A 26,317-nucleotide genomic window follows, 5' to 3' on the forward strand; every position below is an offset into this window, starting at 1 on the left:
CAGAGTGAAAAAGACAGTTGTATTGGATTTACAATAAAGATTTACAAAAAGGGGTGGGTGATCCTGGGGGAGATGCTGTTCCAGCATCCCCAGATCCAGGCAGGGCCTCCAGGACAGCCTGTTTGACAGCTTGAGACCAGGACCTCAGTTTTCTGGGTCCCTCTGGCCACCTGGGCCCCGACGTCTGACGTCCAGCTTGACCTTAGAGGTGGAGCCAGTGATGGCCCTCAAAGTCCTCCTGGAGTGCCTGCGGCCCTTGGGGAGGCTCAGGTGAGGTCAGGAAGGCATCGTACCGCTTTTTCTTCTCCTTCCATCTGGCAGACAGATACAGTCCAGGAACGGGCCATGGGAGCTACAGGCCAAACCCAGGTTATCTGAGGCTAGGCTGCTGGTGCATGGGAAGCAGAGGCCAAGGCCCCACCGCCCCCAGTGGCCCAGTGTGGCTTTGTAAGGCACATTTGCGAATTACTCAGGAGACAACACGGAGAACACCCGATGCTGGTGCCATTGGAAGGAGCTGGTGCTTACTCGGGCGCCCGGGCAGTATTGCTCAGGAGAAAGACGCTATAGTCTACAGGAGGTGGGCCCACTATGCCCACTCCAGACGCCTTGGGTGCATCCTCTACTGGAGAGAGAGAACTCAGCTACAGCCAGTGCAATCTCACGCCAAGGGGCTGCCCAGTGCCATGGTACCACACACCTGCATCCTGAGGCAGCACTGAGAGGTCAGAGGTCTGTAACCTTGTTCTCAAGTGCAGCAGCGATCTGCTGCAGGCGGAAGGCCAATTGCATCTTTTGGGCTGCAGGGTCCTCCTCCAAAGCATTGATGATCTAGTGTGGTAGGAGTGGGGATGGAAATGGACAGAGGAGACCCGTCAGATCACAGGCTGGGGGTGGACGGGGGCAGGCTGTCCTTGCATTTCACCATAGAGACCAGACCATACCTCATCATAGTACTTTTGTGTGTACTGGTACAGCTGGTGCAGTGCCACAAGTGTGTTCAAGGAGTCTGTGTGTGCCTGAGGATGACAGTATTACCCAGCATGAGACGGAGCTATGGGAGCCCCAAGACCAGTCCCACAGAATAGCAGGCTGTAATGCATTGGCTGTATGCAACATCACAGATACACCAGTAAAAGGGCTTCACCGTGGTAAGGCCACATGCAAAGCCCATGAACATAGAAGCTTGCCCCTCCATAGCCAGTATAGTAAGTATGTCAGGGCTCTGAGTGACTCATTGCCTACACGTCAGCTTCTACATACACATTTGTTCATCCCTCCTGGGACTCAGCTACACTCAAGGCAGCTTGCCTGACCAACATGCCCACTCGGCCACCCTCCGCTGCTCTCATCCTAGCAGTCTCAACCTGCCCTGCAGTTCAGCGCCTGGCTCAGTCGTGGGCAGCAGAGAGCACCCTTGCTCTCGCCGAGCTCAGTGGCCCTTACCCGGGAGATCTCCGCCAAGTGTGTGTTCATGTCTTGGTCGCTGACCTGCACCATCTGGCGGATGCTCTTATAGTAGCTACGGGAGAAGGGTTGTAGATGAGGGCAGGGAGTGAGTGGAAGGGAAAAGGGGGGTGACAGACCCTGGGGTTTCTCAGGGAGTCCCAGTTGTTCCTCAGCCCTCCTCCACATCACTCACTCCTCCACCATCTTCTTGTAGGTAGAGATCTCCTTTGCATACAGCAGCTTGTTGCTGGGAGAGTCCTGTGGAAGACAAAAGGCTCGACACCGGGCTAGGCTCAGCTACTCAGTCCTCAAAGTGGGAGCGGGGCTCCTGCTCAGACTCTGAGTCAGAAAGCACTGAAGGCCGGGGTGGGGATGAGTAAAAAGGAACAGAAGTTCCACGGGAGGTAAAGGAAAGGAGGTGGTCATTCTCCCAGTAGCCCTGAAGCCCTGGTCACCTTCTACGCCCCAAACATACAAAACCACATTAAGACAAGCTTTGGGCATAATCCGAACTCACCCCATCTCAGTCACAGCTTTCTCGCCAGGGACGCTGTCCAGATCAGGCCCACCACCCCACCCGCGCAGCTGACCCACAGGCCCTACTCACACGGCTCAGCTTGTGCTCCGTGCGCGTACAGGCATCCATGAAGGTCTGCGCAATGACTGACAGGGAGGCGTCGACCACTTCATGGACGTGAACATCAAAGATGAAGTGAGGGTTCTTCAGGATGTTCACCCAGAACCGAAGTGGCAAACTGGAGCAGACGGACAGAGAGTGAGGGGCTGCGCTGGGCGATGGCAGGGGGCAGAGAGGGCAGGGCCTCACCTATTGGTCTTCCAGATGTGGATGGTGTCCTCATCCCGGATGTCGTGCTTCTCGGCCTGCTCATCCAAGAAATCAAAGAAATACTTGACGGCGGGCGGCACGGCATTCCCGGGCGCCAGCACACTTTGGAAAAAGTTGTCCACAAACTGCTGCAGTGTGCCCTGTGGAGGAGAGCAGCTGGGTGTGACCCCCTGGGACACAGGCACCAGGGTGTGTGGGTGTGTGCCTGTGCGTGAGCGTCATCACCTTGACTGAGAGCAGCCGTGTCAGGTAGATCTCTGTGATGGCCTTGGTTCGCTCTTTCTCCTTCATGCTGCCACGCTTGGACTTGCCTTCATCCACCTCATCTGTTGGCCGCACCAAGTGCCACACGCGGTTTTCCTCTTCCAGAAGGGCGTGGCCTGTGGGGAGCAAGGAGCTGAGCTTGGGATGTAGGGTCCCAGGGTCCACTAGGTGGCAGCAAAGGGAGGATGCGGTTTTCACTAGGACAAGAAAGACAGCAGAGACTCACGTTCCCCAGGCAGGTCCTGTTGGCTGTCCTCTGGCTGTTGGGAGACTCCCACCTTAGACAGGATGAGGGTGGCTCCATCCCGGACCTGGGGATAGAGTCATGAGGGAAGGCTATGCTTCTCCGGTGGGATTCAGTACTATTCCCCTGCTTGGGTGTCTCCACACTCACGTTGTAGTGCATAAGGGTGTTGATTCGTTTCCACCGGCCTTCCCGCTGAGAGGTAAGGTCCAAGTCGGACAGAATCTGGGCTGTGGACCCAGGACGCCATTCTGCAGAAGGATATAGCTAAGTTTCTGGAACCTAGGGCTGTATGGCTGCCCGGTCCCAGAAAGGGTTGGGCACATGGGCCTCAGAACAGGCAGTACTCACCGAGGACCACGCTGTCAGGCTTGGGCCAGCAAGAGCAGGGCTGAGTACGGTACACCTGATCAATGATCTTTTCTTTGACCTGAGATATGGTGTCGCAGTTGAGGACCTTAACTGGGATGGCCTCAATACCTTCATCCTGAACGATCACACTCACCGTCTGCCAGGAAACACAAGATTAAGACCCAGCTAAGGGAGGACTCCATAACCACACCTCGGCATCAGAGAGACTTCACCCAAGAAAAGTTGGCTTCACCCTGCTCCTGGCTCAGCTTCCCCTCTGCAGCCCATGGCTCTGGGGAACTCACCAGAGGGGCATATTCGACATCATCCCCAAGCAGCCCCGTGTCATTTAGGGTGTACTTGGCCTTCTTCTGCACAGCGTCCACTGGCCCCTTCTCCACCTGGTGCTTGATGGCCTTGAAGAGCTTGTACAGGGGCTCACCTGCGCTATCCTGGAGCAAGGGGGCTGTGTGAGTGGGAGGCATAGGACGGATATGCACGGTGGGGCAGGTCCTCCTTCAAGGCACCAGAAAGGCAGGCATTGGGAGGGACGGTACCAATCCATCCACCCTGGATCCTAGGGGTTGGAGCTCACCTTGAGGTACTGGTACAGACAGATGGACATCCAATTGGACAGCATCCTCTCCACCACTGTCTCAGACCTGAGGGTACACAGAGGCTTCGTATTACCAAGACCCAGCCGGCTCCAGGACCCCACCACAATGCACATCTGAACAGAAAGACAGTATGGCCCCTGTGGAGGGGGCGTAACCATCCAGAAGGGCTATGTAGCAGCTCAGACCAAGGGTAGTACCGAGTGGGGTCTGGTTTTGTGTCTGTCCACGTGAGCCCCACCCTACCCCACCTGTCATTCACACAGGCGCTGTCACCCACAAACCTTCGCAGCATCAGCTTGGGGTTCTTGGCCACCACATACTGCTCCATGAGTTCCAGGAAGAGCGTGCGCATGATGTCTGTGTAGTACTCCAGCTTCCCATGCAGGGCCACCGTCAGCAGCGACGCGAAGTAGACCTTGGCACGAGCTGAGAACTCACGCTGGTTCTCTAGAGTGTGGATGAACTGCAGGACAGCCGGAAAGGGGACACTTGAGCGCCTGTGCTACAGCCTCGCCCCACTCTGACTCTCTGAGCCCCGTCACGGCCCGGCCCCCCTCTGCTCACATTGATGAGGAAGGACTTGCTATTAAGCAGGTTGGAGAACTGGTAGAGGGCCTGCTCCACAACGGGCCGCCGTGACTCAGGGATGTCTAGCTTGCCAGTGATCATGACATCCTTGTCCCCGTCCTTGGAGGGCAGGAAGAAGACGCGGTCGGTGTAGGTCTTATAGTCGAGCGTGGGGATGCCCGCCTCATGCACATCATTTGTCTGGTCCTCCATCTCAATCATCAGGTCTGAGAAAGGAAGGGAAAACCAGAGTGAGGCATCCCTGGCCACCTACTCCTGCTTCGGCTACTCCTACCCTCCTGCAGTTTTGAGCCCTAAGGTGGCCTAAAAGATCCAGGGATTCTAATACGGGCAGCCTGAGGATCGAACTGCTGGAGGCAGCCCCTACCTGTGAACTCCTTCTTGCAGCGGTCACGCACGCTCTCCTCCAAGCCTTCCAGCTGGGATTTAATCTTCTCATACTCACGCTCAGCCTGCTGGCTCTTCCTCCTGTGGAGCACAGAACAGCTCTCAGCTATCGGTCAGCTGCTAGGGTCGGAAGGGCTGGAGTGGGAGGGATGAGGGGACTGCCACCCGGGGCAGGACTCACCAGTAGCAGTAGATGGATACGGCAATGATAAACACCATGGGCACCATGACCAGAGGCAGGATGAGACTGAGCGGCACGTCACTCACACGTGTGTCATATTCCACCCGGCCTAGCACCCACTCTCGAGAGCCAAACTTCACCTGTGTGGAAGCTAGGGCTCAGCGCAGGCAGGTGTAGGCAGCGGTGGCTTCTCCTGAGGGTGCCCAGGCCCTCCACAGCCCTCCCGCTCTCACGCACAATGAACTCCGGTAGGTTGTGTGTTGTGTCTCGCTTCTGCCGCCGCTTGGGTGGGGGCTGCACCTCTGGGGGTTCACAGTATAGGTCAGTCTCAGTCAGCGTCTTCATAATGCAACGCTCAGCACCCACAAATGCCTCGGCCTCCTCCAGCGTCATGGCCTTGTTCAGATTGGTTCCCTAAAGAGGGTCGGGTGGCAGAGGTCAGGATGATCAACAAGACTCCCTGTCCTGTACTGGGTCTCCGCGCTGCAGGTCTCCTTACCCGGGCGTGGATGAGCTTGTTGACCTGCTTCTTGACACCACCTGTGAAGTTCTCAAAGGTAGGATCAGCCACATACTCGAAGGCACCAGCTTCAGTCCTGAGCAGGGCACGATGACCATCCATCTGTATCAATGCAGTGAGGTTGTAAGCCTCAGGTTCCTCAGGGACAGCAGGCGACAAGAAAACGACCTTGGTGTCATTGTAGAACACGTACTCAGTGCCCATGACCTGTGGAATGCATCCAAAAACTTCAGGCCACTTGATGAAGACCTTGCCCCTACTGATCCCCAGTTGCCCATGTTCCCATTAGAACTGAGCCCTCAGCCCATGGCAGGACAGCAGGACTGACCGTCATGGGCTCCAGGGATCCAGCCTCCCGCCGCCGCCTCCGCCAGGACCTCAAGGGCTCAGCAATGACAACCATGGCAAACTTCTGGATGAGGCTAAAGCCCTGGCCAGTAACACTGATGCTTCGGCCACCACTGGGGGTTGGGGAGAAGCAGTAATTGAGTGAGTTCAGCTAGGCAATGGAGACGCTCAGCCAGCTTCCAGGCTCCACTCCACCAGCTCATACCCCCGGTGGGAGGTGGCACAGTAAAAATGTGACCAGTCAGAGGCAGGGGAAGGGGAGAAGTTGCCCAGATCTGACCCTGCTATCTGGGTTCTGAGGAGGAAGCCTATTAGGGTGCAGTGGGGTTTTCTAGAGGATTCCTTCTTCTGCCCTGCCCAGCCCAGTTCTGCCACATTCCTCAGGTCAGCAGGCGGGGGTGGGGAGACACTAGCCAGGAAGGGGAGAGGCCACACCTGACAAAGCTTCTCAGTGGCTCAAAGGCTCGTAACACGGGGTTCTCACTGTAGGTGAAAGAGATGCCAGAGCTGGGTACTCGGGAGCTCCCGTAGGAAATTTCTAGTACTGCCCGGCCTGTAGCCAACTGTGGACCCGTGATGCACTGCAGCTGAGCCCCAAACTTCGTCCTAGGGTGGGAGGTGTTTGTCAGTAGGTCAGGCCAGTTCCACTGCCCCCTCCATGGCAGACTCAGGCCTTCCCAACCTTCTCCCAGAGCCAGGAAGGCTCAGCGGCCATGGGCAACACATACACTTCACAAGGGACATCATTGAGGGTCACTCGCACATCCTCCTTGGAGCCTGTGTCCAGGTCAGTGCCATTGATGGTCAATGTGGTACCACCTGCCTGTGGCCCCTGTCGTGGCTCCACACTGAGAGGTTGGGGTTGCTGAGAACAACAGACATAGTTAGTGCCAAGGACTCAGGGGTCACCCGATAGTGGTTACTGTTAGAAGCCAACTGCTCTGGGGTCAGTAGCAGAGGCTTGAACTCACAGCTTGGTCAGGCGCTTACTTGGTAAGTGAACTGGACGTGTGGCGGTGAATGGCCGAGCTTTCCATTAACATCCACCTCAATCCCTCCTGTGAAAGGCATCTCCGCAGCCTCGATTGCGCACACGATCCTGTCGATACACAGAACCCAGGTAGCTCTTTACGTACCGCTGTATGATCAGCGCAGCTGCTGGGAGCTCAGGCCGATGACAGCTCACTCACCGGGTAGATACAGAGTACCACTTGGGTTTGAAGACACAGTTTTGGCCAGCCACAGTGATCTTCTTGACATCATCCGCTGTGATACCCAAATTGGACCCATGGATAGTGACGCGGATGCCCCCACCCAGCGGGCCTGTCTCAGGCTGGACCTGAAATTGGCAGAAGCCCAGTGAGGGAATGGCTTGGGGAGATGAAGACGTGGGGATGGGATATACACCAAGCTGCGGTAAAACTCACCCTGGTAATGACTGGTGGTGGGCATTCGGAAGTAACATTGTTGCACAGAGCCTCATACACACACCTGTTCTGCCCACCGCACCACACACACCTGTAGGCAGGATCGGCAGCCAGACACAGGCTACAGTCACTGCGGCCGAAGGAGCAGTTGTAGAGAGTCACTGTGGAGGAGAATGGACAGTTAGTGGACGTTCTGGCCCCTACCCCACCTTCCCCAGATTCCACCTACCTTGTAGCTTGCTGTCAATTTTCTTGTCAAAGGACTTAACGTACAGGTGAAGAGGCAGCGTCTCATTAGCATCATGGGATAGCTGCGTGGGACACACAGGGACAAATGTACTTCCTGCCCCTCTAAAACCCCCAAAGCCACAGGAATCTTGCACTGCCAAAGATCAGTGAAGTGTGCCAGGTAGACAGGAATCGGTGCACTTCAGACACACATACACCGAACGTGGGTAAGCTCAGGGACACAGAGGTGCTCGGAGACCACAAGGCACAGAACAGGAGAGACAAGACTCTGAGTAGGCTCCAGTCATAGAGGTAATACCCACCCTCCAGCTCCGAGACCAGTAGTCGTACCTTTGGAGTCTTAAAAGAGAAGTCCCCTGACTTCTGTATGGTCACAGTCGCCTCGAACTTCAGAAGGTCACTGCCCACACAGAGGGAAGAGACCTAAAGAGAGTCCAGTCAGCATCCTCTAGGCAAGCCGGTCAACTGTCCTGCCCCCCAGAGGCAGAGAATCTGTGTCTGCAAAAGCTCCCAAAGAAGCCCACCACTGAGTCTGTTCCATGCTCAGGTACCTCTGATGACCCTCTGCCTCTATCCCTATCTCTAATGCTTCCTGAGTGCTCTCGGTACTGAGTGGACACCCAGGGATCCCAACCTCGGGAGAATGACTCTCAGTTAGACTTCACCCCAGGCCTCTCTACCTTCTCAGGATCCAAGTTCTTGCCCTGGAAGGTCACTTCTGTCTCATGGTTCATGGGGATGACTGAAGGGCTAGGGGCCAGGAACTGGGGGCAGTTGTCCTCCTGTGAGAGAGCAAAGCTGGTTAGACGGAGCGTCTCTTACCAACTGTGATCCTAACCACAGTTACATCTGAGTCGCTGGCTTACCATGTGGGCACGTATGATTCCATCTTCTGGGTTGGGTGAGGCCTCCCGACACTCGTGATACATCAGGTCCCACTGGCACATCCAGCGGTTGCTAGCACAAGAGATGCACCTGGAGAGAGGATCGTAAAAGTATAAGGGGCCTGGAGTATGAGAGAAACCTAGGGGTGGGGTGGGGGCCTCAAAAGGCAGCCAGGACTCACGGCAGGTTCTCCACCAGGCTCATAGCCTCTCTGCAGTCATAGAAAGGATACTGGTGGGAGGTGAGGAAGACACTGTCACGTTTGAAGAGGAGCTGGATGCTCACAGCCACATGGTCTGCAGAATGTAGGTGGGAACAGGGTCAGGTGTAGCAGAAGGCGCAGCAAAAGGGTGGAGCTGGGCCTCCCCCAATGCCCAGCTGAAAGCAGGCCTGTGCTGGGGCCATAGGATACAATATGGATACCCCAGTCTGTAGGCTCAGCTGGCCTGCTGCATGTTAAGTGGCCTGCTGATGCTGTCAAATCTGGGCTCTGGTGTCAGCTCCCAGGCCTAGGCTCATCTTTCTCCCCTGGGCTTGGCTGCTTTCGTACCCTCTCTCTGTTCCTACAAGTGCTGAGGGCAGTGGCTCCACCGAGTCTGGGCGGGAGGGCCTCCCAGGTCCCTGTCCCTATCACTCTGTGGCCTCATGGCCTTGTTACCCCCAACACTCTAGGGATTGGACAGCTGTAGCACCTGTCTTAGCCCAGACTGAGGCCGTCAGCCTCAGGAGACAGCTCCAGCAGCATCGGGCTGGACACAGCAATGAGGAGGATGGACATCTGTGCAAATAACTTGTGGGGGATCTTGACCTTGATTTCCCCGGAACAGAGCACTCAGCCCTCAGGCCAAGACCAAGGTACTTTCAAAATTGGAAAATGTTTCCCCCTCCCCAATAATAGCGACCTGCACCCAGGATTGGTTCATACATGGTGCTCAATGAACTAAAATGTGATAGTAGATAGAATATAAGGAAAAGCTGTGTACAGGAAAAAGGATCTCACCTTGGCCAGGTGGCGTGCTAGGGATGCTGCTTGGGGGGTCACAGGTGATGGCGTCCCCCTCGACTTTGGCAGGGCGTGGTGGTGATTCACCAAAGAGGCAGAGCAACTCATCCTCCTCAGTCAGGGTGGGTAGGGGGTTGACAGACAGCTGTACCTGCAGGAGGAGACACAATCCCTAGGACGTGTCTCTGTCTAGGGCTCATGTGGTCCTGGGTACAAGGCACCTTGTGGTTTCCTTGTCTCTCTGATAGCTCCCAGCCAGCAGCTGTGTAAGGGGAGCCCCGCCTGGCCCCGCACCACACTGCTTGCCACCTGTCACATACCTTTCCTGGGGCCCGCCGGCTCATGTTCTGTGGGTTAGCATCAGTGATGGCCACACAGGACTTGTCCCGGCTCCACAGCCAGTGGCCAGTTTCCTCTGCCCGTGAACACTCGGCCTTCCTGGTGCATCTGCCAGGACAGAGAATCATCTCAGCTCCAGTACTCCCTGGCCTCCAGGCCACTGGGGGAGGGGAGGAGACAAACTGCTCACCGTCCCTCGACGACACACCAGCCACAGTAGGGATCTTGGGAGTCACGACACTGAGCACAGGTTTGATAGCTCTGACATTCTTGCACTGGGAGCCGGAACACCTGGGGTGAAAGAGCAGGATTTTGGGCAAACGTGATTAACAGACACTATGCTCTTCTGCGACTACTGACAGGGAATCCCCTGGGCCAGCTTGATTCATAACCACCTACGAGCTCAGGGCAGGATCAGAAAAGGAAACCTTGTTGAGAAAAGGAAGATTGGAGCCTTAGTGATGAAGCACTTGACTCGCAAGCATAAGACCCTAGTTCTAAACTGGACTAGCGCATGCCTTTAATCCCAGCACTCGGGAGGCAGCGGCAGGCAGATCTCTGTGAGTTTGAGGCCAGTCTGGTCTTCAAGAGCTAGTTCCAGGACAGGTTCCAAACCTACAGAGAAACTTTCTCTCAAAAAGCCAAAAAAGACTCAAGTTCTAACTCCTAGTGCTTAAAAGGAACCTTCAGATAACAATGGTGCTAACTGAAGACTCAGAGACAAGAGCCCAGACTCTGCCCAACAGTTCAAGGCAAGGCCCAGCACATCCTTTAAGGCTGTTTCAAAATGGCCCACTGGGGCCATCTTTAGGCTGACCTTGTCCTGGGTCATAGCATACAGACTGGACAGGTTTCCGGACAGCGCCAGGTCCTGCTTGATTTTCTTGTTGATGTCTACCGGGATAGAGCCATACTCTGCAGAAGTGCCATCTGGGGCAAGGTACACCTGTAAACACCAAGGCGGTCCATGAGAACGGGGGTATCGTGCCCAACTGGCCCCTCTAGGTACCTTGCTGTCTGGGGCAGTACCTTAAGGATCCGGCCATCTGAGGTGCCCAGGAAGGCGACAATATGGCCATTCTCGGCAGTTACGGTCACTGCTGTCAGATTCAGGCCCCCACGGTACAGCAGGGCTGTGGTGACGAGTCCATTACGACTGCCCAGTGGGTAGGGCAGATGCTCCGAGCCACATTGGAAGCTCTTGCTGGCACCCTGTGGATCACAGCATTAGGACAAGTCCTTGTCTCCCAGACTTTTCCCTACTAGGGCTCCAAGCTCTAGGAGTCAGACCCTATCCTCCACAACACAAAGATACTCCGACACTCAGGGGGGAAACATACACCCATGAACAGGTAAGACACGTACTGCCACATGGCCACCACACTGGATGTCTCCGTGGAAGGGTTTGTAGAAGGTATCTTCACGGCTTGGGTCTCGGGTACCTGTGTAGCAGTCATCACGGTTGTCTTCCATCTTCTGATTGATGTTATCTAGTGGAAAAACACAGAGGCCTGCACCAGGCCCCCCACTGCTCCGGCCGTCTCTGCTGAAGACAGCATAGAGTACTCTGCCAGCTACGGAAGCCGCTAGGCAGGTACCAAAGAAAGAGCCTTCGGAGTCACTGGGATCCTGGCACTGCAGGTCCATCTCTACGTAGGAATAGTAAGAGGGGTCATCTTTGCACATGCGTGCCAGCAGTGTGCGGTTCCTGGCAGGGTGCTTGTCTTGCTGGTTGAAGATGAAGAAAACGTAGATGCCATCCTCAAACGCTGCAACAAACTGCTGGGTGTTAGTAGACAGGTAGCCAGCCTTGAAGGTGGTATGGTCTGAGTAGGCCTCAAAGGCCTCCCGGCCCTCAACCCTGTCCAGCAGGCGGGTGCTCACGATGATGCCGTTGTCATGGGGCCCATTGCCTTTGCCCACAAACAGCACTCGATCACCATCACGTTGTGTGGAGCTCACCAGCCCCACTGTGGCCACTCTCTCATCATTGCTGGCTACAAAGGACTTCTCACCGCTGCCATCCTCATAGAAGAGGCGCACCGAGATATTGCTCAGGGCACGCAGAGCACAGATGCCCTTGAAAAGGCTGCCACACTCGACCAGGCGTTTCCCAGGCGGGTCGAGCAGCAGCAACTGGTTGACGTTGTCGGTGAGCACTGCTTCGTGGCACTGGCTAGCCTCAATGGGTGGTGTGCACTTCTTGTTATCCATGGCGGGGCCTGTGACCACATGCTGCTGGAGATGCAGGTCAGCACTCAGCTGGTAGAGTGCGTTCACTGCCCCAACATATACCACACCTGAGGCCTCATCCACAACCAGGTGGTTCAGCTCTGTGTCACTGCGGAAACTCTCCGGCTTGCGGGACCGTAGGCTCAACCCTAGGTTCATCAGACCCAGGAAGGTCAGGGCCCAGAGTGACATAGCCATTGCCCCCAGAACTCTGTGGGGAGAGACAGTAAGGGTCAGACAAGCCCAGGCCTCTTCTCATTCAGGTCCTACCCTGAATGTCCAGAATACAGGCCATAGAGGGACATAATCTCCTGAGGAGCACCCAAGGGAGAGCTCTGGGAAGATCCCTAGCTATTTATACATATTCCTCTCAAGAAGCTAAAGGTGGTCTCAGGGGTACAAACCCAAACTTGTGGACATGTAGACCCATACTGCTTGAGACCAGGGCTGCTACTAATGGCCATGCACACGACCCAGGCAAACACAGTCTATTTATATCCACTTCCAAAGCTCCCTGGCCCAGGATGGCCCCAACTCCCATAGCCCTCCATTTGCTGCCTCCTGGGGAGGGGTAAGCAGCATTAAATCCACTAGGTTAGAGGTGTGTGTCTGGAGGCGGGGGTTGTGTGGGACTGTCTCTGTGTCTGTAAATGTGTGTGTGTGTGTGCGCACGCGCACGTGTATGTGTGTTGTGACGTGGATGCACGCATCATCCAGGATCCTGGGTTAAGAGTTCAATTGGAGGAAAATCTAGGGTCCCACGGGTAGACCCTGTGAACAACTCAGCTTTGTCTCCTAGATGCCTGAAAACACTCTCAACTTCAGGATTCATCGAGTGTGCCTGAAACAGTCTGGCTACCCTGGGGCACAATGGCAAGGATGCCTCCAGAGGATGTAATACCCCCCTATTTAAGACCACTCTAGGGTCTGGCGGTGGTGGTGCACGCCTTTAATCCCAGCGCTTGGGAGGCAGAGGCAGGAGGATCTCTATGAGTTCGAAGCCAGCCTGGACTACACAGAGAGTTTCAGGACAGACTTCAAAGCTACACAGAGAAACCATGTCTTGCAAAATCAGGGGAAAATAAAACAAAAGACCGCTCTAGGGCTGGAATAGACTTAAGAGCACTGGCTGCTCTTCTAGAAAACCCAAGTTCAATTCCCAGCTCCAACATGGCAGCTCATAACCATCTGTAACTCTAGTCCCAGTGAATCTAACATCCTTTTTTATTTTTTCTTTTGGCCTCTACAGGTACCAGGCACACAGGTGATACACAGATAGACATGCGGACAAAATACCCATACCCATAAAATAAATTTAAGTTTAAAAAGTACCTTAAACATCACCTCTTACATATTCTTATTCCCCATAAAAAAATTAAAATTTAAACATAAAACAATTCTAGGTCACACTACCCAGGCTCGGTAACTTTCCAGTTACAGATGAGGGAACAGAGAGGAAGTAACTTGCCTGAAGGCAGCCTGGACGAGGTGGGTGGGCCAGGAGGCTGACCTACCTCCAACTACTGACTTTGCTCTCTCTTTGGAACCCCTAGCTGGTATCCCTCTCCTCAGAGAGGACCCTGCTCTGCCTGTGGCCAAAGACATCTTCGATCTGTGGGTGAAGCTGAGTATACTGGCATGAGGTCGTGGCTTTTGTCACAAGCACTGCAGCTCTACCAGCTGTCCTCCATTTCTATCCTGTACCCCCTAAGCCTCCTCAGACCTGGGAGGTATAACCCACAGAGGAAGAAGCTCATGTCCAGCAGAAAGTGTGGCGCGGGAAGCAAAGTGCAAGGCAAGCCAGGCCTCATAAGAGACTAGGTTAGGGAGGTGTCAGTGGCTTCAGTCAAAGACAGGAAGACTTCACAAGTCCTTCAAGACCTCGACTTAGCCCAGTCTAAGATTTCAAGGCTTGGCTCAGAACCTGGAGCAGCATCCAGACTCGTCCACTCACCATAGGCCACCACACCAAGGCCTGATCGCTATGGCCTGCTTGTTTGGGCTCACCGGCTCTCTAACTCACCAAATCACTGCAGCTTGTCAGCTCCCAGGAGCAGAGAATGAATGGAATGTTCCCAGCCAGGAGGGGGTGGAGGGGGGGGGGGATGAGGCGTGGGCGTGGGAGGAGCCACAGTCTCAGTACAGCTGAAACCTACCACCCTCTTTGAAATGTGGTTGTGCCAGCCTCCGCCCCTGACCTCTGCTGGTAAACTCAAGGCTTGGACCTGGAGCTAACTAGCTAGGAAACCCTCTACTCTTATCTGGACCCCTAATAGTACCTTCTCCAACTGCCCTCCGTGCGCCTCCCTAGGAGACCTGCCAGGTGGGCTTCTCTCCATTAATCTCAGGCAGCGGACTGGCCACCTCCTCCCCATGCTTGGAGCTCATACTCTGGGAAGCACACACACAGGGCTGTAGGGTCACTGGGAGAAAACTGTTCCCAGACATCTGGTCACCAGTAACTAGATTGGGTCCCAAGCCCGCACACCAGAGGGGAAACCTGATTACATATAAAGTTGTACCAGAAGGCTGGGGCTGAAACTTGCCTAGCATATATAAGGTTGTTAGCTTCCATCTTCAGCAATCTTACACACCCAGACACCAAGGTAGTCGGCTAAGGAAGCGCCAGGCCCGTGTCTTCTGGGTGGTTAAAGGGACCTGGATTGTAGTCTATAGGTAGCAGCTCCCTTCTACTTCCTGGACAAACAAGGCTGTGAGTGACCTGCCTGGCCAGGCCCAGGAGCAAAGAGCACCTGACCTTGACAGCACTCTGGCAGAGGCGCGGGGCACGCCAGCTAAAGCTTCCTGCCGCTGATGTTCCTGGAATGGGAGGGCAAGTGCAGGAACTTCCTGTTTTGGATTAGATCCAGGACCCCTGTTTGCCTGGCTAGTGGGGATTTCCTCAGGGGTACCAGTTAGCCTTCCTCCTCCTGAAGTTTGGAGGTACACTTCCAAGAAGCCACATATACAGAGGTACAGCCCAGGGCCCCATTGTGGGGCCCCGTGTGATTTTCGGCACTTTTGGGCTTTTACTGCGTTCACTCACCAAGGCTCCAGTGGTCTCAGTCTCTGTTGTAGGCTGGCATCAGGACTCTGGAGGAGGCAAAGAAAGAGATAGCAGTCTCCCTGGTGGCTAATGCCACCTGTCTCCTCCATCTTCTCACTCCCGGTAAGGCCCTCCTTGAGACACTCCCAGGCATCCAGCCCAGCTTCTAAAGCAAGCACATTCACCTGGTCTTTGCAAAATGTAAGCCGTGCTACTTTGTCTTCTGCTCAGAAGCAGGCAGCTTCTTTTCAGTAAGTCTACGGTTCTATCTGTTTTTTTAAAACTACATGCATAACCAGGCAGTGGTGGTACATGCCTTTAATCCCAGCATTCAGGGATTAAGGGCAGAGGCAGGTGGATCACTGAGTTCGAGGCCAGCCTGGACAACAAAATTGAGTTCCAGGGCTGCCACAGCTACACAGAGAAACCCTGTCTCAAAAAAACCAAAACCAACCAAACAAACAAACAAAAAAAACCCCAAAACACAATATGCATAGCTGCTTTCTGAAAAACATGCAGACCCACAACAGGGCAAATCTACTTACTAGCTGTGTGACCTTGGGCAAGTTAACTTCTCTGTGCCTCATTTCCCCATCTGCAAAATGCACACAGAATATAAGTTAACCCCAGGCATTATAAAGAGTAAATGAATTCATCCGTAGAAAGCCTGAGAGTATTACACTGTAGCACTCAACGGCTCTTGTATTGTATTTCTCCCCCTAGAAACAGTCCCTGTAGGCCCAAAGGGAAGTATAGACCAAGGGTACTTACCTCTTAGCAGGTTTATAGGAGGGAACAATTTGGCAACTCACCCAGCTGCCAGTCAGAGGATACTCCAGAGAAAATGCATGGCAAAGAGTCTATGCCGACCCACCAAGATTCCATATCACCCAATGCTCCAGTGTGTTAGTTCCTGGGTTTTCAAAGCCCTCAACCCAAACTGCAAACTATGGGAACTTTAGGGGCAAGGAGGAAGATACAACCAACCATAGTTCAGACACTACAAGCCTGTCCTTAGCCTTGCTGGCCCAACTGGCTACACTTCTAGGCAATGTCCACCTCCAATCCCACCAAGACTCTCCACTTGCCTTGTGTAGCAGTTTTCCAGGATTCTCCTAGCCCATACCCTCAGACAGTTGACCCAGGCCTGGATCTACAGTGAGTCCAAGTAGGACATCATGTCCCCCACATGCCAGTGTCCTCAGCCCATAACCCGGTCAAGGGGCAGAGGGCATCTTTTTGTCCCCAATACTTAACACAGCCTTTGTGTCAAGAACCAACAGGCTGCTCTTCAACACAGCAGCCAAACCACAGGACAGCATCAGCCCCAGGAGAATTCTGGGACCCAGCAGGCATTGACGGCAGCTAGCAGAAGCCTTGTGCCACTCCTACGTGCAGACATGCCACCTGCAGCCTCTCTGCGCCTGGGGGCAGCTCTAGTTTTCTCTGGCCCTTGCCTGTCGGCCTCCTATAGCTTTAGAATTCTCACAGTAGACCACCTAGGTTCCAGCTCTCCATTTGGGATGGGGAGGTGTCTCCCAAAAGGCAAGGCCAAGGGAAGATGACCCACCCACTGACCGATCAGGGCCCCCCCACAGACTCCACTGAAGGCAGACCAGCTATCTCCTCCTGTATCAGGACCCTCTGAGCTAACACTTCTTAGTGTTAAAACTAACATCACTAATACCCTCTAGGTCACCAAGTCCTGGGCTGATGCTCCCAACCAGACACTTCAGTCTCCCAGGATTGCTCTCTCCCCAACAGCCGAGACAAAGAACTCTGCCACAGCACTGTAGGACTTCAAGATCACTACTCTGGTTCAGATCTAGCGCTGTCTCCTTCTGGCATAGTTACATAGACATTACAAAGCTGCTCTGTGCATTTTCCCCGTATGTAGGTTGGGTATAATAATAATATCCACTTCAGAGAGCTGGCCAACTATTTATCCTCCAGCACCCTGACAACAGTCATCCTCTATGATCTTACCAGGGAGCCCTCTGTAGGCCAGGTCTGACACAGGGATGAGTGGGGGCGGGGAGAACCAGTGGGAATACAATGTTGAGGGATAAGAGCACACACAGCCAGTGCCAGCTCCCAGGTCTGGAACTTAACAGCCTCTCCTCAGCCAGAATTCTGAGGGCGAGCACATCCTGGACTGTTTGGGAAGCAACAAAAGCCCCTCGTCAGCTGGATGCTCTGAGGCTTCCCTCTTTGGGTTCCTCTTCTCAAGGCCTCTCTTGATGCCAATTCCATGGCGCGGCGGGAGTTGGGGGGCGGGCACGACACAACCAGTTGAGTTCCCTTACTCTAGAACAGCCTCGCAGGGCAGAGTTAGATTGAGCTGGGGTTCGTTTCTTAGTATGAGTGGCTTTTTGAGGCTCAGATCAAATTAACGTTGTGGAAGTGTGGCCCAACCGAAGAGCAAAGCTTGGATCTCCCCCAGAGACCAAGACAGCAAACCAGGGACACCAGGGACTGGTAGGGAGACGGGAACGATCCCGCTAAAGCCAGGATTCTAACAAGAAGAGTGGGAATTGCCTCACCCCCAGGAAAGGATAGGGACGCCTAAACAGCGGACCACACTCTAGGGGCGCAGGGCCACAGAGAAACCGAAGCTGCCCTTCCCCCGCCGCAGCTGGCAGCCATGAGGCGGGGCGTCCGCTCTCAGAAAGCTACGAAAATCTGCAATTAGCTGCGAGCGTTAAACAAATCAGGAGAGACAAAACAGGCCGCGGCGCCCGCAAATCCAAGCCTCCGCTGTTTTCAAAACAAGCCTGAGGGAGGGGCTGCGACAAGGGTCTGCGCGGAGCTCGACGCCTCTAGGAGCATCGCAGCCACAGACTTGGTATTGCACCCGAAACCGACAACTGGATCGCGTAGAAGACCCCGGAGGGCGGAGAGGCGCGGTTTGTGCCCGAGTACCCGGCTCCACCCACCTGACAACCTGGTCAGAGTACAGTCCGAGAGGTTGAGTCGATCCCTGCACCCCGGAGCCAGCCCTGGCCTCATTCCTCATAGGCAGGCCCAGGTGTCAGGGCCCCTCCCCCAGCGCCGTTTCCGCCAGACTCCTCGGGGATCACAAGACGGTTACCTGGGAACTGCACTGGAGGCGGACCCCAGATGTGGGCGAGGACGCGCGGCCAAAGCTCCCCCAGGGACCTGGCCACGCCCACGGTCCTAGAACCCAGCGATCAGACCCCCACGATCTAATCAGGATCGTTTCCAAATTTTGGCCCCGCACCCCAGCGCACATCTAGAGGGAACACGTGGACTGCGCTTTTGGCGCCAGCCTCACCAGGTCGGGGAAACTCACAAGGCGATGGGCAGGTGGGAGCCAAACCTCGGGTGACAATGGCAGCAGACGCAATCGTCAAAAGTCAAGAGCCATATCCTTGCAGTGCTAATCTGGAGTCAGAAACAGCCGAAAGCAGAACCGGCCATTACCTACCTAAGCCCTCCCCAGCCTTGGAAGGAAAGCAAAGCGCGGCTCCGCCCCACTGTCTGTAGCTCCGCCCCCTCCCAGGGTCAGTTCCCGGGCTCGGCCCCCTTACCGGGGGTCAGCTAACCAAGCACGACCTTGCCTTCCAGCAGCCTCAGGCCAGACCACGGGGATATCCGCCCAGACTCCTTAGGGGAAAAGCCAGCCCTAAGGAAACTATGCCACCTGACCTGGAGCAGGGGTGGGGCTCCAGGGAAAGGCAGATACGCTAACCTGAGTCAGGGCTCAGAACCTCTCAGGGCTCAGAGTAAGAACGCCACCCAAGCAGTGGGTGTCTCCGGCCTTTCCCCATAAATGCAGCCTTTCCCCATAAATGCGAGCCCCTGGATTAGGTTCCAGGTTTAGGCCACCTATTCCCCCCTCCCCCATTACAGGCTCTAGGCCAGCACAGCCTAGATTATTCACTTGCTTTCCCTCTCCCTCAGAGTGAATCCAACCAAGTCATCCTTCTGTCTGAGGCTCCATCTCCCAGGATCTCCACTACTGGCCCTGGCCCTCAGGTGCCTCAAGAGCTGCTAACCTGTCAAAACCCAAGAGCTTCCTCAGGCCTCCCTCAGAGCCAGCTACAGTCTCTGTATATTATGGGGAACTTAGACTGGGTTCCCCACACTGGCAACCATTGAACTGGCTGGCCCCCCATGACCATCTTTCCCCCCATCCCTCGGTTTAAAACCCCAGCCACCACAGTGTCTTGCCTGGGCATGGGAGATCCACTCTAGGATCTCCTGGCTCCAGCATTCACCTCTTTACCTATCTACACAGCCAGCCTCCAGACTTATCACCCTGCAGCGAGTCACCCTCTGTGGACGTACTGTGCTCCTAGAGAACCCCCCCCAAACTCGGCAAACCGAGGGAGGTCACAAATGGTGGTTGCCACCACCACCATCAGTCAAGTCATCAAGGATTGGGAAAGTCCAGACAGATGCCAGTCATAGGAAGGCGGGGATGGGGACTTGAGGACCCTCCACTGCTGGTTACAATGTTTACCTTCCTATTCCACTTCTCTCTACTCCTGCCCTACCTACACCTCTTCTCCCAGTCCCCTTTCCCAGCTTGCCCAAGTACTGGCTAGATGCTGCTAGCCAGGGCAGCCTGAAGCTCATGGAGGCTGCAGTTTGCTCAGAACCAGTTCTACAGTACCTCCCGGGATTCAGCAGGGGTGGGGGTTGGGGGGTACAGTTCAGTGGCATGGGGGCGGATGGGTGAGGGCCTGAGTGAGTGAGGAGCCAACAAGGCCTGCAATCTCCTTGTCAGCCTGTCAGTGTCTCATCGGTCACCCTAGTCCCTCCTCCCCCATCACTGTTGAACCCTACAATTAGCTTAGGGCACCTCGCCAAGCCTGGGTGCCAGCCACCACTCATGACCACACATGTGCAGGCACACACATGTCCATGATGTTGCCAGAGTCTTGCCAGCAGGAAGGTCTTGCCCCAACACCTAGAATCACTTCCCAGGCATGACCTAAGGGGCTTTGCAAATGTGAGATATACTTAGGTCCCCATATTGAGTCCATCCCAGGATGCCCTAGAGATTTGCTGGAGCTGGGTGGCAGGGGCTGGCCTTAAGGGAGGGAGCTGCTCATTGGATTCTCTCACCCACACTAAGTGGGGGGGGGCGGGGGCTGGTAGGCGCATGGTACTTTAATGAGTGCTGAAAGAGTCTGAGGGTCAAACAGTGAACAGGGCTCCATGTACCAGTGACACAATGGGGCGAGCACTCCAGGCTTAGGGGAAGAGGACCTGGGGTTTTCCAATGAGGAAATGCCCAGCTTGGAATGGGAGGTGATACTGGTGTGTACATGAGGTTGGGAATTTGGAGCTCCTAGTTCCAGTTCTTTCCTCTGGTAAGAAGCATGGCATACCAGGCCCCGCTGGAATCTTCAAGTCTACATGGTGCACCTGAGAGAGTTGAAGAGATGTGTTCCAGGGAGCACTCCTGGATGAGGGAGGGGCTGCCTAGATCCCTCCCTCCTCCTGACACAGGTTTTGTGGCAGAGGCATCCCAGGGTAATATTCCAAATCAGGCCTGATGGTAAGGAGGAGTTGGGGAGGCTGAACCTTCTGCTCCTAAGGTGAGTGTAGAGAAATATTTCTGAGGCTGGAGTAGTGAGTGGGTCATTCTAGAGCCCTTCCTTTCCCTCTGTCATGCACCCCTCATCCCTTGCATCTTACCCAGGTCAATTAAAAATAGCTTTTCCTTCTTGCTGGGCAGGGAAGAGGTGCCCCCAGTATCAAACGCATGATGATGGGGCAATGTGACCCACAGCAGGGTTCTTCTGTGTCCCAGGGTATCTGCTGTCTTCCACAAAGAGCCCTCAGCCTCTGAACCACACAAAAGCCACCTGGTTCCTCCCAAGACAGACCCACACTCTTGTGGAGCTATCCTAAGACCCAACAATTGCCTAGCTTACAAAAGGGTTAGGGCTCTTGAGAATGGAGTGGCATTCAGAGGCTATGTGTCAATCACAGAACACCCTCTTAACCACAGTCACCAATGCTGCCTACATATCCTACTGTTGATTGAGAAACTCCAAGACCAAGACAGCCTGAGACTTCCGCACATGAATAGGAAGTGTTATTCTTCCGCAAAGACAATAGGTTTCTAGTGCATCCCCAGGTATATATCCCGACATTTGGCACAAATCCATCAGCAATTCTACAGGTGGACCAATGCAGGACACAGGGTATGCTGGTTCAGAGGCCACAGATCAGAGCAGCTCGTGGAAAAAGCTCTAGCCCTGTACATACCTGACTCTCTTACTCTGCCTCTGAAGGGTTCCCAAGAGCTGTCTTGACACAGGTAACCATCTGAAAGACCAACATTAATGCGTTTTCCTTCCTTTTTCACTCAGGGACCCCATGGGAAGTATTGAACAGCTGTGTCAGAGGGACCCCCACCTCCAAGTACCTGGTCCCTGTGTCCAGACAGGACATGTCCCCAGGCCAGACTGCTGGGCTGCTGGCAGAGCTGGAGTTAGAACTAAGGCTACACCTGTAGGACCTCCCCCACCTCCCTCCCTCTCCTTAAGGCCTGGAGCCAGGACCCAGGTGACACCAGAATGGGGAACTGCTGGGTTTCTCAAGTCTGGAGACCTTAGGGATCTGAGGAAGAAAGAGGGTGTGGGCACCAAGCCCAGCCCTGGCCCCAGGCAGTGTCCCAGTCTGGGTTGAGCCCCTTCTGTGTGTAGTCCACTGGGACCCCAGGCAGCTCAGGTGTGAACTCAGCAGTCCATGGGGACATCCCAGGGAAGGCTGCCAGGCGTGAGGGAGGCAAGGAGTCAGACTGGGGGAGGGGAGACTGAGCTGCAGAGGCGGGACCAGAGAGTGACAAAAGACAGGAAGTGGTGCTACCACCTCCAAGTCTGGATCAGCTTGGGATCTTCCCAGTGACAAGACTGTCACCGTGAAGTGGTTCAGATCGCCTCCAAGAAGAGTTCACCATCCTCGACCCCCGGGGAGCTGAGTCCAGGCACTGTCACAGGTTGATGAGCTTCAGAGTAAGGAAGGGCCCTCTAGGGTGGGGACACAGGAAAGACAGCAGGGAACTTTCCTATCCTTTCAGATGCTCTAATGGGGTGAAAGGGTCAGTGGGGTGTTCCAGAGGCAGCACCCGTAGCCAGAGAGCTCAGGACAGGGCAGAGTCCTTGCTATGTTAACCGAGGGGAGCAGGAGCTGTCTGGGGATGTGAAACTGTGCAAAGGAAGAAAGGAGTCACATGAGGTCTAGGAAGAGACGAGCTGGGGCAGCTGCCCCAATACCCTATTTCAAACCTCCCCCCCACAACACACACACACACACACACACACACACACACACACACACACTACAGCCCTTCCCAGACTATAATTAGTCAGAACCCAGCCCCACCCCACCCCACAACCCCACCCTAAACACAAACAGCCATTAGCCCTAGGGGAGGGGCTCTACCCAGCCCCTACCCCTATCTAATCACCCAATGGCTTGGCACAGAAGGGTGGTGAGGCTTGTAGGGGCAGCTTCAGCCTCCTCCACAGGCTCTCCAGAGCCTCAACGACTACTGCAGGCCTTGGTTAGAGTTTTAACCAACTTACCTCCTTTCCCTCACCAAACCAGTCCTTTAACAAGAGGCACACAACAGGGACAAAAAGCTTACTCCCTGAATATCAAGAGCAAAGCAGGGAGCAGGAGACGGCAAGAGGGACAGAAGAGGACTTAAGCAAGGAGTGGCGGATTGCAGGGTGACAGTCCTCTGCGGCAGACAGGTATGCAAATAGTCTTGCCTAGGCGACAATCAAGGGATAGTGTTAGGAGATCCTTCCACCAGTGACTCTTGCCTATGTGCCCGTCCAACATCCCTGAGGAACTATTAGCACTAACCGTCAGGAGAGGTACCAGACAATGGACAGGACATGGAGATGTTCTACAATAGCTAGAGATCAGGTAGGGGGGACATGAGCCATATGGGCGCCTCTGTAGGCTGTCAGCCCAGCCCAGCCCAATCCCTTCCAATCCAATTCCTTCTGCTTGACTAGCAGGGGCTAGGGCCAAGTCCCTGGGCTTCCTGCCCTTGGGCATCAGCTGCTGGCTCTACCTCCCAATGTGGTTGGTCTCCATGTAGGCTCCTGAGCAGTCAAGAGTCCTAGGAGCCAACTCAGGAACACCCCAATGGCTTCTTGTAAGGATTTTTATCTGTTCACCTGTGGGATATCCTGACCAGTATCACATCCCAATGTTGGGGGGGGGTAGTCTTTCAGGGAGCGGCTGGCCAATGAGAAGACAGGAAGGTAGTCTTGAGGTTTAGCTCCAGGAAGACCCCAGGGATTTGTTTCCTGATCTAAGCCATTGTCAGGAGTGGGACCCGTCCAAGATGTCCTTAAACAGTGTGCATGGTTTTGGGGAGCGAACCCGGTCTTCCACATGGGTCTGAAGTACTTCCTGCCCCATGGGCTCTCTCAGAGGAGCCTTGGCATATGAGCCGACCTTGAGTACCTTTTCCAACCCAAGGTGACACATGCCCTCCTACCCCGCCCCTAACTGGTGGGAGCAGCTCTGGGAGGGAGGTGAAGGAGCTGCCCGGACTTGCCAGTCCCGCCCTCCTGGGGTTCTCAACCCCGCCCTCCTGGGGTTCTCAATACACGGCCCGGAAGTGGGTCCCTTCAGCCTCCCTTCAGCTTCAGCCTCCTCTTAGGGTAGCTGGAATCGCTGGACTCGGCTGGATAATCCAAAATAATTCCTCCTTGGCAGGCAGCCCGTGGGGGAGGGGGGAACTCACATTCCAAACTCTTGTTTTTCTAAGTAACTTCCCTGAGTTCTTGGGGCTAGGAACCACTGGCCAGTCCTCGGTCCTTCCCCGACTCCAAGGAAGGCTGTGAGACTAGGTGCCCAGGGCTCCGTAGTCTACCTGCTTATTTCGGTCTTCTCTGGAAATTTCGATACAACACAATAAGGCTTGGCACATTCCACAAAACACCTCACATGCTCGCCCTACTTTCGTAGGAACGTCACCTCCTGACCAAAGAGCAAGAACTCTTCCCACTGGCACTTTCTGATGGCATTCCTATAAACCAGGGAAGTATCTGGGTGTGGAATCAGGCTGACAGCTCCCACCCTCAAGGTGTGTGTGGGCAGTTTGAGGAGTTCAGCTTTAAAGCCATTAATACAGACCGAAGAATAGACATTAGACGGGGCACTCCTCAAGGCAAATGAGGGCCCTGAGAGCCTCCGTTCCTCAGAACATTACACTGGCTTTGGGGCCTGACTTCAGCTCCAGTTCTGACCACCACCACCATGGTGGCCACTGGCCGACCTCCCTTCCTGCCTATCTCCAAAGAGTTAGAAAAAGGAGTTAAGTGACGTGGCCAGAAACTCTGGTAGGATTCTTAGGCTCAGAAACCCCCACACAGGGTGAAAGGACTCCCCGCCCCCACAAATCTGTCATACAGCCTGACCAGAGGAATACAGTAAAGGCACATGCATGAGAGCTCCCTGCAGAAGGTACATGGAACTGTGAAGCACCTTCCAAGTTCTAAGCCCTCTGTCCTAGGAGTCTCTCCAAACACCACACCAAGGAACTACACTTAGAAGCTGCGAAGACCTTGCCGGGAGGCGTGGGGCCTCACCAGGTACTACTGGGTATTGGTTCTCTCTGTCCCTTGTTCCCTGTCCCAGAAGGTATGAGGACTGCTGTGGTTGTGCGCCTCTGGAAAAAAAGTCCCAACAGAGCCCATCGTCCGCGCAGGCTTAGCTTGAAAACTGGGGCCTGGAGGTCCGGCACAACAGTGATGATTCGCTCTGGTCCATCGATTCGGCGAAGAGGTAGGGGCGCCGGACGCGAGGGAGGGTTTGAAACTACACCGGATAGAGCGCAGCCCCTGGGACCCGGCCTGCCAGGTCAGTCTCCCAACATCCTGGCACCGAGGGCCTCGTAGCCAACCGGTGGGGCAGAAGCAGCCAGGCCCAGCCGGTTGGACAGACAGACACAGGGCAAAGACGCAGGGCCCCGTCGCCCTCCGCGCAGCGGCACTGCCCTAGCACCTCCGCGTCCGGGTGCGCAAGCCGAGGCCGAGCGGCGTGGACGGCGAAGCCTGGGCCTGTGCGACGCCCCCCGCAGTTCCCGTCCCCAAGTGCGGTACCTGCTCCTCCGCAGCCGTCGCTCGATGGCGCCGGGGCCGCGCTCTGCGTTGCGCTCCGGCCCGCGCGGCTGCCATGGAGACGGGCCTTTGTGTGGCCGAGGAGGGGCCGGAGCGCGCGGGAGCTGCCGGCCCCGCCCCTGCCAGGGGAGAAGGAGGGCGGGGAGGACGGGGGCGGGCGAGAGGGAGGGACGAGACTGAGGGATAGAGGATAGCCGAGGGAGGTTAGGAGGGGCGGCTGGCTTCCCTAGTGTACCCCGCGTTTCCCCCCGGCTCAGAGCCACTAAAGCGCAATGCTTTGCTTGGTGGTTCGCGCCCTGTAGTAATCCGCGCGCCTCGCCTGCTGCAGTTGCTTGCGTCCCCCACCCCACCCCCACCGCCCCGTCATCAGAGGAGTTTGCTGAGGCTGGGCACCACCCCGGGAATGTCTCAGGCCGAACTGAAAGGCGCACGCGGCCCGGCATTAGTGGGTAGCTTCGGCTGGGCCAGACCGAGGCCTCAAGTGTTCCTCTTTTGAGATGGGCGGGGCGCAAGGAACCTCACCACCAGATTGGCAACAGGCGGACCACGTTCTCGCCGTTCCCGTTGGTGAGGGCTGCTGGACCTTGATTCTTTCTTCAGGATCCTAGCCGCTCAGTCTCCTACAGAATAGCTGGAACTCTGCCCTTGTTGCTCTCCTTCCTAGTCCCCCGGCCCGGCATATCTAGGCCTTACAGACCCCCAAGCTTTCATCTATAAGGTGGGACAGGACCACTCCGTAGGGGTCCTACTTCTGGTCTCCAAGTCACCAATGCTGAGGTCCCATGGATTTGTAACATGGCAATGATCCCACTGTCTCAGAACAGGGTTTGGGACTGGTCCCCAAGTCTCAACTCGTGTCTACACTGGGATATCTATCCCCTCCACCAAAACGTGCCTTCCCTGAAGACTGCCAACTTCCTCCTATTTCCTCAGACATCTCTGCAAACTTTGGGGATCTGCCCTAATTCTTAAGCCTTCCCCAATCAAAAGACTTTACAATCTGAGGTCTTCACCGGTTCTCTCTGAGATGGACTTGCTCCATTGCCGAGCAGCCAGGCTTTATTCACATTATCTTTCTCCACCAACCCCCCCCCCCGCCCCATACACACCAAAGGACTCCAAAACACCCAGCGATTTACAGGGCTGCAAACTCTGTATCAAAAAATTAAGACAAGTATTGTATGACAAAAAGATATTTTAATACCAAAGTTGT

At 55.1% G+C, this 26,317-nt stretch overlaps 1 protein-coding gene across 6 annotated transcripts; it reads right to left on the reverse strand.

The window, feature by feature from the left end:
* Positions 1 to 25,211, reverse strand: Plxnb2 (plexin B2). 6 transcript variants are annotated; one of them, XM_085678844.2, is made up of 39 exons: positions 25,087 to 25,211; positions 15,523 to 15,572; positions 14,978 to 15,024; positions 11,065 to 12,142; positions 10,729 to 10,911; positions 10,517 to 10,645; positions 9,890 to 9,990; positions 9,681 to 9,807; positions 9,358 to 9,511; positions 8,539 to 8,653; positions 8,339 to 8,447; positions 8,153 to 8,254; positions 7,803 to 7,895; positions 7,453 to 7,534; positions 7,224 to 7,384; positions 6,987 to 7,135; positions 6,787 to 6,895; positions 6,525 to 6,661; positions 6,232 to 6,402; positions 5,777 to 5,909; positions 5,428 to 5,655; positions 5,166 to 5,342; positions 4,929 to 5,068; positions 4,728 to 4,828; positions 4,337 to 4,566; positions 4,054 to 4,235; positions 3,751 to 3,817; positions 3,461 to 3,607; positions 3,156 to 3,312; positions 2,955 to 3,055; positions 2,787 to 2,871; positions 2,522 to 2,676; positions 2,276 to 2,436; positions 2,057 to 2,204; positions 1,643 to 1,707; positions 1,447 to 1,522; positions 945 to 1,019; positions 701 to 831; positions 1 to 622 (listed from the first exon to the last, which is right to left on the reverse strand). In XM_085678844.2, the coding sequence occupies exons 4-38, from the start codon at positions 12,127 to 12,129 to the stop codon at positions 727 to 729; spliced, it is 5,520 nt and encodes a 1,839-aa protein (XP_085534970.2). In that variant the 5' UTR covers positions 12,130 to 12,142; positions 14,978 to 15,024; positions 15,523 to 15,572; positions 25,087 to 25,211; the 3' UTR covers positions 1 to 622; positions 701 to 726. The 6 variants fall into 6 exon arrangements, with proteins under 6 accessions (XP_085534970.2, XP_048300831.3, XP_085534969.2 ...); XM_048444874.3 differs by lacking the exon at positions 25,087 to 25,211 and adding exons at positions 18,291 to 18,382; positions 18,529 to 18,605 and having other exon boundaries at positions 1 to 831; XM_085678843.2 differs by lacking the exon at positions 25,087 to 25,211 and adding exons at positions 18,273 to 18,382; positions 18,529 to 18,605 and having other exon boundaries at positions 1 to 831.
* Positions 25,212 to 26,317: the final 1,106 nt, after the last annotated feature.

The sequence above is a fragment of the Myodes glareolus genome, chromosome 19 (genome assembly GCF_982192425.1).
Source record: "Myodes glareolus chromosome 19, mMyoGla1.1, whole genome shotgun sequence".
NCBI classification, from domain to species: Eukaryota; Metazoa; Chordata; class Mammalia; order Rodentia; family Cricetidae; genus Myodes; species Myodes glareolus.